The 13,677-nt window shown below is 43.2% G+C and overlaps 1 protein-coding gene across 1 annotated transcript; it reads left to right on the forward strand.

The window, feature by feature from the left end:
- The first annotated feature begins 243 nt into the window (after positions 1–243).
- Positions 244–9,687, forward strand: LOC124116038 (sulfate transporter-like). Its single transcript, XM_046477247.2, has 2 exons — positions 244–395; positions 6,463–9,687. The coding sequence occupies exon 2, from the start codon at positions 6,473–6,475 to the stop codon at positions 9,026–9,028; it is 2,556 nt and encodes an 851-aa protein (XP_046333203.2). The 5' UTR covers positions 244–395; positions 6,463–6,472; the 3' UTR covers positions 9,029–9,687.
- Positions 9,688–13,677: the final 3,990 nt, after the last annotated feature.

Genomic DNA, 13,677 nt, shown 5'->3' on the forward strand with positions numbered 1-13,677 from the left:
AAAATCAAGAAGATCAACACAGAAATAAATAAAAGGGGAAAACAAAGGGTTCAATAGAATCACCTTCGCTCAGACCGTTCACGGTTAAGAGATCTGAAGATGCCTTATATCATAGTTGACACACGGTGTGTCAATCACAAGACATTACATCTTCCACAGAACAGCCTGTCAAAGCTCAAGATGTTCCTACACCGGGATTAAGCCCTGAAATGACAGTGGGCGGAGCTTAGGGGAGAATAGTCTTGGGAGACAAGACGAGAGGCGATGAATTGACACTGTTACCCTAGGTATTTAAGCCTGCCGTCCACTGTACAGATTCAGTGGTGACGCCAACTAGCTTCGGGATCAGTGGGTTTAGATTTCGACACTTCTGTGCATTCCGCATCTCTACCAAGGTAAGAAATATCACAAACTTGTTTATCCTCATCGGGCGTGTGGTAGGTTTTATGTTAAACATTTCTTCTGATACAAACATACATTGTATATTAAGTACATTACGATTGTATTTTGGTTATCAGAAATTCCTATGTTTAGATTATCTGATAAAGTAGATTTCACAAATGTTAATAATTTATAATCATCATACGTTATATTCTTAAAACGTATCCAAATACGTGTATGTACGAAGGTATGGGTAAAATACAAGTATAAGATAAGTATATTAATATCAAAAATAAATTCTTTGTCAAATTGAACACCAACATTTCCGCGTGAGTTGGTTTACACTACATGCCATAAATTGTACCCTCTACATAATTATACGTGAACTTCGTACCAAATTATTAATGTAAGGAGTTAAATTTAGGCGTTGAAAGACCGAAGTCAATATTAAAATAATTTGTAATTTTGTTTTCAAATTCATTCGTGATTACATGTAGATATATTTTCGTCAGGCATGTCCAGGTAACACTATGCTAGGCTGTGAGCAGCGTTATCGTTCGACCAATCCACGGTGAACGTTATTACCGTAACATACAGGCAAACACGGTGAACGCATTATATCCTCATGTCGAGAGGACAAACACCGTTTTATGTCGTGTTGTGCAGAATTGTGTAACAAACTCGAACTTGTCTACATGACATTGTATCTGTCAAATATACGGGTATATTACATTGAATTTAAGAGCATTGCTTATGCATTTTATTGCATTCTAGTTGCCACGCGGGGCGATGGTGATATTGCTGGAATATTGCTAAAAGCGGCGCAAAACCATACTCACTTACTCACCCATAGCTATATGGCTGAAATGGCGACGCGACGTTCAATAATAACTTACTCTCTATAACACATATTTCTGATCATAATAGGGTTTTACAGGACGCAGACATTGTGTTTAAAACAAAATTTGAAATGAATGCAAATACTTAACATTTCGAATCCTGTGGAACGCAAACAAGGATGACCGACATAAAATAATTAAGTGTTTCATATAAATTAGATTTGTATACTTCCAAGAAATATAAAGTTCATGATTACAGAGGTAGACTTTTTGAGATCTATGAATTGAAATCCCCATCTAATAATAGCCGTAAGTCGTCTTAGTAGGATATCAGTAAATGTCTTAGTAATCAAGTGAAGCGACGAGCATGAGACCCCAATGGTCATGCATTGGACCCCCAGAATACACTCCTCCAGAAGTAGGTAGATAAATCATTGCTGCAAATGTCTCGCTACAGACAAGCATTTCACGGCGTACATTGTCTGTTGGATACAGATCAATTACACAGGTAGACTAAGTGCTCTGCGACACACCTGAGAACGTACATGCGTTTTCTTGGAAAGAAATTCCAACAATATGCCACCTGTGATGAATTAATCCTGTAATGTTGTCACACGCCAACGTCACCTGGTTACTCATACCTGGAGGCAAGCAGCCAGTGTAAGAGCGCCGTGTTTCTCATAGCGTGGCTCTGGTGACCCCTGCCGTGATATTGCTGGAATATTGCTGAAAGCGGCGTAAAACCAAAACTCACTCACTCAGAGCATTGCTCTGGTGACCCCCGCCGTGATATTGTTGGAATATTGCTGAAAGCGGCGTAAAACCAAAACTCACTCACTCAAAGCATTGATCTGGTGACCCCTGCCGTGATATTGCTGGAATATTGCTGAAAGCGGCGTAAAACCAAAACTCACCCACTCAAAACATTGCTCTGGTGTACCCCGCCGTGATCATGATATTGCTGGAATATTGCTATACGCGGCGTAAAACCAAAACTCACTCAGTCACTAAAAGCATTGCTCTGGTGACCCCCGCCGTGATATTGCTGGAATATTGCTGAAAGCGGCGTAAAACCAAAACTCACTCAGTCAAAGCATTGCTCTGGTGACCCCTGCCGTGATATTGCTGGAATATTGCTGAGAGCGGCGTAAAACCAACATTCACTCACTCAAAGCATTGCTCTGGTGACCCCAGCCGTGATATTGCTGGAATATTGCTGAGAGCGGCGTAAAACCAAAACTCACTCACTCAAAGCATTGCTCTGGTGACCCCCGCCGTGATATTGCTGGAATATTGCTGATCGCGGCGTAAAACCAAAACTCACTCACTCAAAGCATTGCTCTGGTGACCCCCGCCATGATATTGCTGGAATATTGCTGATCGCGGCGTAAAACCAAAACTCACTCACTCAAAGCATTGCTCTGGTGACCCCCGCCGTGATATTGCTGGAATATTGCTGAAAGCGACGTAAAACCAAAACTCACTCACTGTCTCACTCAAAGCATTGCTTGAAAATTGTAAATGGAAAGCTAGGTTTTTTAATTGTACAAAAGAAATATTCTAACAGCTGGGCAAAAGAAAGTATACACCCATGTTTGATGGTGGCTAAAAATGAAACAAGCAAGAAATGGTTATTGGACGGTGATGCAGGTGATACGGGTATCATAGGTGTGTTTTTTACCTTGAGTTTGCTGTGTTTTCAGCCTTGTAACCTTTTGATAACGTTTGTAATTTTTTGGTCACATCCAATTTTTTAATTGTATACTTTCTTTTGAGGTTTTGAGGGAAGTAATCGTCGAAAAAGAGTAAGGTCAGGTGAATCTTGCAATATGGAAATAGCGCAGAGAAAGAAACCTCGCAATCTGATTAGTTCATTGTTTCATGCGTGTTGAGTTTCACTTGTCGTTCCTCTTGAAATGCAGTGCAGCTTAAGGTGCCTCTCAATTTCATACATCAACGAAACTCCCCGCAATTAAATAATGGCGTAATGTCCTCTTTATCAGTGCAATTTGAATTATCTTGTTAATATATGAGAATATACGGATGTCAACCTCTTTAGAATGAGGAACACGAGGTTTCTGAGTATATAGTTACTCCTACATAAGGTGAATACGTTATAAATGAATAACTTGTTATTTGCATTGCTTGTATTGAATCGACCTTAAGATAGTCAATACTGCCTGTGTTTGGTGTGAGCGCGCGCGCGTGTATGCATCGTATGTATTAAGTAAATATTGTATATTTTTATTTTCGTTTTTCTTTCTCAACTCAAACAATAACAATACCTTTCAGAAAAAGCAATTCAAAGGCATGCTATTTGTAAGGGCAATTAATGCAGTAGGTAGTCCTTACTTAGAATACAGTGGGTGGGCTGACAGAATGTCACATTAATTATTACTCCCCAAACGCAGAATGGCAGGAGTAATGGGTTACCCCCTGTCACAGTTGTTGTCAAGACAGCAGTTGTGTCAGACCTGAAGTTAAGACCCCTGCTTATCACCTTAAGGCTTAATCACGTCACGGCGGCGACGACAAACGCCTAAACTAGGCAAACAAGAGAAACGCGCTAGCGCTTTAACATTGTCTGTAGACAGGCTCCCGGTTTGTACCGAAACCGACACGTGTGATGTATCACTGCCGCCGACTGCATCCCAGGTGAGACTAGCCAACGACTTGACCTGGGTCATTATGAATATACAAATTAGACCGGGTTCATTAAGTAAGCGTGCAACACGACTTGCATTTTTCTCTCCGCATCCTATAAGTAGAGCTGTAGTGCGCGTCTGTCGCGGAGTGGTTGAGGTGAAATACAATTGAAAAATGAAAAAAAAATAACCATGCTGAGTTTTGGACCAGTCTGTGGTAACTGTCTCCAATTAATTTCAACGTCCTGTTTTCAGTATGAATATTCAATTTCAGAAATTCTGCTCAACCTGGGTTCATCGTATGTCGCAATGTGTGTCCTGTTTGCTCTCTCTCCCACTGCAAAGAATATGTTTTCTAACAGAACGGTCTATTGAACGTGTTTGACAAGGCGCTTAATGCTACTGAAAGGAATATGATGACTGGCTAAATGACAAATATGGACGGTCTCCTGTTGTCAGCCCGCCAAACTGCCATGAACCACGTCAGTGTAGGATTTCATCGCAATTGAAGCGTCCGTTAGCTTGTCTATCAACTGCAGTCGCTGTCGTGTCCCGACGAGGGGGAGGGGTTGACGGGGGTAAAGCTGTCGAACGTGTTTCCGAGCCGGTAAACGTTTGTGAAGGGAAACACTCTGAAACAGACGATGATATAGTGCACTTAACTCCTGATGTAGCAGAACGAAGCCATTACTATTATGAAGGCCCTCTACCCCCAGATCAGTCAATATTCTATCTCCTTAACTCTGATGATGCATGGCGAGTCAAAGATTTTGTAAATTCAAACTTTAAGCCGAACCTGTGATTCTGTATAACACAACCTTCATCGTACAGACAGTGTGAATATGCCACTCCTTCAGCAACTCATACCTTGAATATATACCAACCCTACAGCGCCCCAGACCTTGTAGATATCACAGCCCTACAGCGCCCCAGACCTTGTAGATATCACAGCACTACTGCACCCCAGACCTTGTAAATATGCCACCACAACAGCGCCCCAGACCTTGTAGATAGCACAGCCCTACTGCGCCCCAGACCTTGTAGATATCACAGCCCTACAGCGCCCCAGACCTTGTAGATATCACAGCCCTACTGCGCCCCAGACCTTGTAGATATCACAGCACTACTGCACCCCAGACCTTGTAAATATGCCACCACAACAGCGCCCCAGACCTTGTAGATAGCACAGCCCTACTGCGCCCCAGACCTTGTAGATATCACAGCACTACTGCACCCCAGACCTTGTAAATATGCCACCACAACAGCGCCCCAGACCTTGTAGATAGCACAGCCCTACTGCGGACCAGACCTTGTAAATATACCACCCCCACAGCACCCCAAATATCATACTTGTTTAGAACTATAAACGACGTTGCTAGGTGACATCTGTCATCTCATGAGAACCATGACGTAATGGTAATTATTAATGTGCTACATCAAAATGTCAAGGGATGCGGGTTCACATGAGGTTACTCACACAACACCTGTACCGACTATGTTGCCAGTTGTCCCCTCATGTCAAAATGTCCTGTTGCCAGCCAGTTACAACAAGTCTTGCAATATATTATTGTATAGTTTAATGAGCTATCTGGCAATGTTTCGAGGACATTTAAGGTTTAGGTTGAAACGTACTGTCATTAGTGTTACGTGATGAGTTTTCACAATGTCAGGTATATATAGCCACTGAAACGCCAGGTCACAGTACTATGACAAGGTATGCCCATCTTGCAATCAACCTGAATCCATTGCTCACTTTCTACTGGAATGTCAAGACCATGACCCAGCCGGATTAAAACAAGAATTGCAGTCGGATCCGTCACCTGTTGAGATCTTCTAAAGCCAAGAGATGCAATAGCTATAGCGAAGGCCAAACTAACTCTATTTTTGAGAGATGGACAGCTACTCGAACGTATAGAAACAGAGCAGCCAAAGATAAAAATGAAATCATACCAATATACGAAAATAGAAATCCTATCAATACAAAAACAGAAATTTTAGGAATACTAAAACTAGAAATAGATATGTGTACCCTACTCACAGACATGAGAACAGAGTCTGTAACTTTAACTTCATTTTTTAGCAATGTTTTGAATGATTTTTTATCTCTCATAGGCCTATTGGACGGGTGCCTGTGGTTTTATATACACCGTCTTATCACTCTTATGTATTTACAGAGACGTGACATCTGAACTATATTTCGTCTTCTTCTTCATTATCTGATAGCACAGGGACGTAATTTACCGTACATGGGTTTTTTCTTGACAGAACGTATTAATTGTACCTTTTTTTTCCATCGCTTCGTCATCAAATTTACAGCTATGGTATAAGTACGCGTCTGTCTGTATTGTCTTTAATGCCAAGCATATACCTACATAAACACTTTCTTAGCTATTATGTTTACATTTTATAATGACGCTTTACCATAAGTCAATTAACCACAATTAAAACCTGTAACCCACCACTGTAACTGATACAATATTTACAAAAGACATAAACAAACGAGTTATACTTTTGCTGTTAATGCTGTTAATTCATGTGTGACCGTGTACCGTTCAGTTCTATCATGACTGAGGTTTGTCTTTTTTCTACATTTACAGACTTCCCACAATGAATGAGAAACGCTCAGTATCTATCAGTGACGCGGCATCAATGAACCAACCCGGTTGCCTGGACACGAAAGGACGACGTTTCTCCTGTCCTGCCGTCAACGTCGTTGATAATGCCATTGTCATCAAGCGACCACCGTTCACGCAAACAGCGTTCGACGATATCCACGCCAAGACCGAGTTCGAATCCAAGAGCATATCCGAACGCCTGAAGAAACAGGCGTATTGCTCCAAGAGGCGACTATGGAAGCTGGTGAGCGGTTATCTCCCAATCCTCAAGGTCCTACGGTACTACAACATTAAAGAAAACATTCTGATTGACATCCTGGCAGGTTTAACAATTGGGGTACTACATATCCCCCAAGCACTGGCGTTCGGCCAGCTGACGTCTGTGAAGATCGAGAACGGCTTGTATACATCTTTATGGCCTGTTATCATCTACGTATTTTTCGGAACATCTGCCCACGTTTCCATCGGCACCAGTGCTGTGATCTGTATATTGACTGCTAGTGTTGTGGACCGTCAAGGCGAGGCCTTTGTCGCCGCTAATCCGGATATTCTGAACTTTACATTGAACGGAACTCAAGTGCCTCTTAATGAAATCCCTGCATACTTGGATTACAAGGAAGGGGTAGCCATGGCTGTGACTTTCGTTTCGGGGTTAATGATGATCTTCATGGGCGTCTTCAAGCTCGGGTTCATCACCGCCTACCTATCCGAGTCCTTCTTCTGCGCGTTCACATCAGGAGCTGCTATCCACATTGCCACAAGCCAGGTTCCAGCTATGCTTGGTTTGGACATCACGAAACACGGCGGTCTGTTCAAGTTCATCAATAACTACATTGAAATCTTCTCCCACATCACCGAGGTCAACGTTGCTGCCATCGTCTGTGCCGTCATCACTTGTCTCATCATCGTGCTGGTCAAGGACTGCATTAACGAGAGATTCAAGCATAAGCTCTTCATGCCAATCCCTATCGAGCTTTTCGTCGTCGTGTTCGGATGCATCGTTGGCTACTTTGGTGACCTAAACACAAACTTCGGAATCGCAATCGTCGGAAGCATCCCTAACACCATTCCCCCACCTGTCATTCCACCACTGGCAGAAGCCCCCGATTTCTTGGCCGACTGCTTCATCATCGCCATCCTCATCTTCGCCAACACCATCGCAATGGCTAAGATCTGCGCCAAGAAACACAACTACGAGGTTGACGACAGTCAAGAACTCATCGCCTACGGCATGTGCAACTTTGTCAGTTCTTTCTTCAAGTGCTTTCCCTCAAGCGTGGCGCCCCCACGATCCATGGTTTCAAGCGGCATGAACACCAAGACGGTCGTCAACGGCATATTTACATCCGGTCTGATGGTCCTCGTTATCATGGTCATCAGCTTCGTCTTCGAGGTTCTCCCCAAGTCAATCCTCGCAGCCATCATCTTCATTGCTCTCAAAGGACTCTTCATCCAGATTCTCGACGGACGCAAATTCTGGCGTGTCAACAAATTCGACTTCGTCATTTGGTTCAGCACCTTCACCAGCGCCGTGTTCCTCGACATCGACTACGGTCTCTTCATCGGCGTGGGTGTGTCCCTCATCACTGTTGTGTTCCAAACTCAGTTTGCCCGCGGCTACAGACTCGGCAGAACCATGAAAGACAGCACCCTTGTGGAGCACAAGAAATATCAGGATTCCGTCGAGATCCCTGGCGTCAAGATCTTCCGCTTCGAGTCTTCTCTGTACTACGCCAACGCCGAGATCTTCCGATCCAACCTCTACCGATGCACTGTTAACCCCAGAAAACTACTGAAGATGATAAAGAAATACGAAAAGAAAATGGGCAAATCTGGGAGGAGTGTGATGCTGCTAAGCGAAGAAAGAAGAAGCTCCGTTGTGAAGACATCAGTGCCATCAATAAACACGACTGGAAACACGAATCTAAGCACGTCTGATAGCAACCTCATTGGGCGTATGAACAGCACAGAGTCAACAAAAAGTGACAGCACAAAACGCAACTCCGTCTCCAGTATGGACAATCCTGTGTTCACAATCACCGACGAAGCACAAAATAACAGCTATACGCTCAAACAGAATGGCTTCAACGCCGACGGCAGCATGAAACGCCACGGAAGCATTGACTCCACCTTCTCCACCGTCACCATCACCACAATCAACTCCGAGGACGAAGAAGTTGACCCCGAGGACGGCGGCATCCTTGTGACGGATGAGAAACTAAGAACTATGAGACGCACGCACCACGTCGTCGTCGATTGCAGCGTCATCAACTACTTGGATGCCTCCGGCGCCAATGTCCTTAGTCACATCTTCACTGAGTACGACCACGTCAACATCAAACTGTTCCTGTGCGGTTGTTCTTACGACATGCGGGAAGCTATGAAACATGCTGGTGTTTTTAATAAGATTCCACACGAAAATATTTTCTTGGATCTTTACGATGCCCTTGCCGTTGCTAAGATACAACGGGCCATTCCGATGCTGTTGGACGTGACAGATTATTCCGATGACGAGGCTGCTGAAGATTCCTACATCACAAAGCTATAACAATGGAAACTGAATCGCAATCGAGAATCTCATAAACACTACAAATGCAGTTTCATGTAGAGACTTCGCACTCGGCTGAGCCGATGACGTCACTGGACATCGAATGATTTGATTGGTTCATCGCACTCCATATGTGTTTCACTTATGTATAATACTCAGGTGTGGCGTTGTATATACGCAATATCTATCTATCTATCTATATATACATATATGTTTGTGTGTGTGTGTGTGTGTGTGTGTGTGTGTGTGTGTGTGTGTGTGTGTGTGTGTGTGTGTGTGTGTGTGTGTGTGTGTGTGTGTGTGTGTGTGTGTGTGTGTGTGCGTGCGCGCCTTTCTTCCGTCTTTGATACTGTCGATACTACGCAGAACACTGATGAAAAGGTTTATCAGAACTTTGGGACTAAAACTTACACAAATATGACCCATTTGTACATATGTATATATGAAATACGTATATAATAAGACGAGATTCAACTAAGAATGGTTATAGTGTGCTAATTGTAATGCATAGTAGTTTAAAACGTTCTAAATATTATCACACAATATGGAACTTGTTCAAGATACGTTGTTGTGTTTCACCGCTGGTGTCAGGGGAATAGTATATAAGGATCTGTTTGAAGATGGGAGTTGTTGTCACGGAAGATTAAAATAATTTATATAACGCTTGTGTTCTGTTCTTATAAAATATCTCCGCAATTCGCTGCGTAGCGTTGCGTCCCTCGTGGGTTGAATCCCAGATTGTTCCTGATTCTAGGTTCCTAGGCACCTTAGATCCTCACACAATACACAAACAACATACTGCATGCACTATAAGTGACGATTCAGCCTCGCTATCTATGTACTTGGTGCAACACACAATACACAAACAACATACTGCATGTCCTATTAGTGACGATTCAGCCTCGGTATGCATGTAATTGGAGCAACACACAATACACAAACAACATACTGCATGCACTATAAGTGACGATTCAGCCTCGCTATCTACGTACTTGGTGCAACACACAATACACACACAACATACTGCATGCACTATCAGTGACGATTCAGCCTCGCTATGCATGTACTTGGAGCCTCGCAACGTACACAAACAACATACTGCATGCACCATAAGAGACGATTTAGCCTCGGTATGCATGTACTTGGAGCAACACACAATAAACAAACAACATGCTGCATGCACTATCAGTGACGATTCAGCCTCGCTATGCATGTACTTAGAACAACACACAATACACAAACAACATACAGCATGCACTATTAGTGACGATTCAGCCTCTCTATACATGTACTTGGAGCAACACACCGTACACAAACAACATACAGCATGCTGTATTAGTGACGATTCAGCCTCTCTATGCATGTACTTGGAGGTGAGGTGAAATTGGGTTTAACGTCGCGTCCAAGATTATTGCACTTATATAGCGACTTGCATGCACGTGTGTGTAGTCAGTATACTGACTCCGAGCTAGACAGTTATATTTTAGCCCATTAATGCTGAAGGCCAGACAGGGTAACAACAAGTACCATCTTTTAACGTCTTTTGGTATGACGCGGCCGGGGATCAAACCCCGGACCTTCCGCTCTCCGGGCGGACGCTCTACCTCTAGGCCACGGAGGCGGTGCATGTACATGGAGCAACACACAATACACAAACAACATACAGCATGCACTACAAGTGACGATTTAGCCTCGCTATGCATGTACTTGGAGCAACGCACAATACACAAACAACATACAGAATGCACTATAAGTGACGATTTAGCCTCGCTTTGCATGAAAGACTCACAAAACACAACCAACATAAGCACTGTAAGCCACGTTCAAGCACTGGATATACGTGCAATGGTGGCTACTCAAAAACACAAACAACATACTACATGCACCATAAGTGACGATCTACTACTGGATATACGTACAATGGTAGATCCTCACAATGCACAAACAAAATACTACATGCACTATCAGTGACGATTTAGCCTCGCTATGCATGTACTTGGAGCAACACACAATACACAAACAACATGCTGCATGCACTATCAGTGACGATTCAGCCTCGGTATGCATGTACTTGGAGCAACACACAATACACAAACAACATACTGCATGCACTATCAGTGACGATTCAGCCTCGCTATGCATGTAATTGGAGCAACACACAATACACAAACAACATGCTGCATGCACTATCAGTGACGATTCAGCCTCGGTATGCATGTAATTGGAGCAACACACAATACACAAACAACATGCTGCATGCACTATCAGTGACGGTTCAGCCTCGCTATGCATGTAATTGGAGCAACACACAATACACAAACAACATACAGCATGCACTATAAGAGACGATTCAGCCTCGGTATGCATGTAATTGGAGCAACACACAATACACAAACAACATACAGAATGCACTATCAGTGACGATTCAGCCTCGCTATGCATGTAATTGGAGCAACACACAATACACAAACAACATGCTGCATGCACTATCAGTGACGATTCAGCCTCGGTATGCATGTAATTGGAGCAACACACAATACACAAACAACATACAGCATGCACTATCAGTGACGATTCAGCCTCGCTATGCATGTAATTGGAGCAACACACAATACACAAACAACATACAGAATGCACTATCAGTGACGATTCAGCCTCGCTATGCATGTAATTGGAGCAACACACAATACACAAACAACATGCTGCATGCACTATCAGTGACGATTCAGCCTCGCTATGCATGTAATTGGAGCAACACACAATACACAAACAACATACAGCATGCACTATCAGTGACGATTCAGCCTCGCTATGCATGTAATTGGAGCAACACACAATACACAAACAACATACAGAATGCACTATCAGTGACGATTCAGCCTCGCTATGCATGTAATTGGAGCAACACACAATACACAAACAACATGCTGCATGCACTATCAGTGACGATTCAGCCTCGGTATGCATGTAATTGGAGCAACACACAATACACAAACAACATACAGCATGCACTATCAGTGACGATTCAGCCTCGCTATGCATGTAATTGGAGCAACACACAATACACAAACAACATGCTGCATGCACTATCAGTGACGATTCAGCCTCGCTATGCATGTAATTGGAGCAACACACAATACACAAACAACATACAGCATGCACTATCAGTGACGATTCAGCCTCGCTATGCATGTAATTGGAGCAACACACAATACACAAACAACATGCTGCATGCACTATCAGTGACGATTCAGCCTCGGTATGCATGTAATTGGAGCAACACACAATACACAAACAACATACTGCATGCACTATCAGTGACGATTCAGCCTCGCTATGCATGTACTTGGAAGCAACACACAATACACAAACAACATACAGAATGCACTATCAGTGACGATTCAGCCTCGCTATGCATGTAATTGGAGCAACACACAATACACAAACAACATACTGCATGCACTATAAGAGACGATTCAGCCTCGCTATGCATGTACTTGGAGCAACACACAATACACAAACAACATACAGAATGCACTATCAGTGACGATTCAGCCTCGCTATGCATGTAATTGGAGCAACACACAATACACAAACAACATACAGCATGCACTATAAGAGACGATTCAGCCTCGCTATGCATGTACTTGGAGCAACACACAATACACAAACAACATACAGAATGCACTATCAGTGACGATTCAGCCTCGCTATGCATGTAATTGGAGCAACACACAATACACAAACAACATACTGCATGCACTATTGGTGACGATTCAGCCTCGCTTTGCATGTACTTGGAGCAACGCACAATACACAAGCTACATAATGCATGCACTATCAGTGACGATTCAGCCTCGCTATGCATGTACTTGGAGCCTCGCACCGTACACAAACAACATACAGCATGCACTATTAGTGACGATTCAGCCTCACTGTGCATGTACTTGGAGCAACACACAAATCACAAAGAACATACTGCATGCACTATCAGTGACGATTCGGCCTCGCTATGCACGAAAGACTCACAAAACACAAACAACATAAGCACTGTAAGTGACGATCCTCCACTTGGTAGACGTGCAATAGTAGCTGCTCAACATACACAACCAACATACTACATGCACCATAAGTGACGAGCCACTATTGGATATACGTGCAATGGTAGATCCTCACAATACACAACCAACATACTACATGCACCATAAGTGACGAGCCACTATTGGATATACGTGCAATGGTAGATCCTCACAATACACAACCAACATACTACATGCACCATACGTGACGAGCCACTATTGGATATACGTGCAATGGTAGATCCTCACAATACACAACCAACATACTACATGCACCATACGTGACGAGCCACTATTGGATATACGTGCAATGGTAGATCCTCACAATACACAACCAACATACTACATGCACCATACGTGACGAGCCACTATTGGATATACGTGCAATGGTAGATCCTCACAATACACAACCAACATACTACATGCACCATACGTGACGAGCCACTATTGGATATACGTGCAATGGTAGATCCTCACAATACACAAACACCACACCACACCACATACACTGTAAATGACGATCCTCCACTGGATAAACGTACAATAGTAGCTACTCATAATACACAAACA

The sequence above is a fragment of the Haliotis rufescens genome, unplaced genomic scaffold, assembly GCF_023055435.1.
Source record: "Haliotis rufescens isolate VD_foot unplaced genomic scaffold, xgHalRufe1.0.p SCAF_6, whole genome shotgun sequence".
NCBI lineage: Eukaryota > Metazoa > Mollusca > Gastropoda > Lepetellida > Haliotidae > Haliotis > Haliotis rufescens.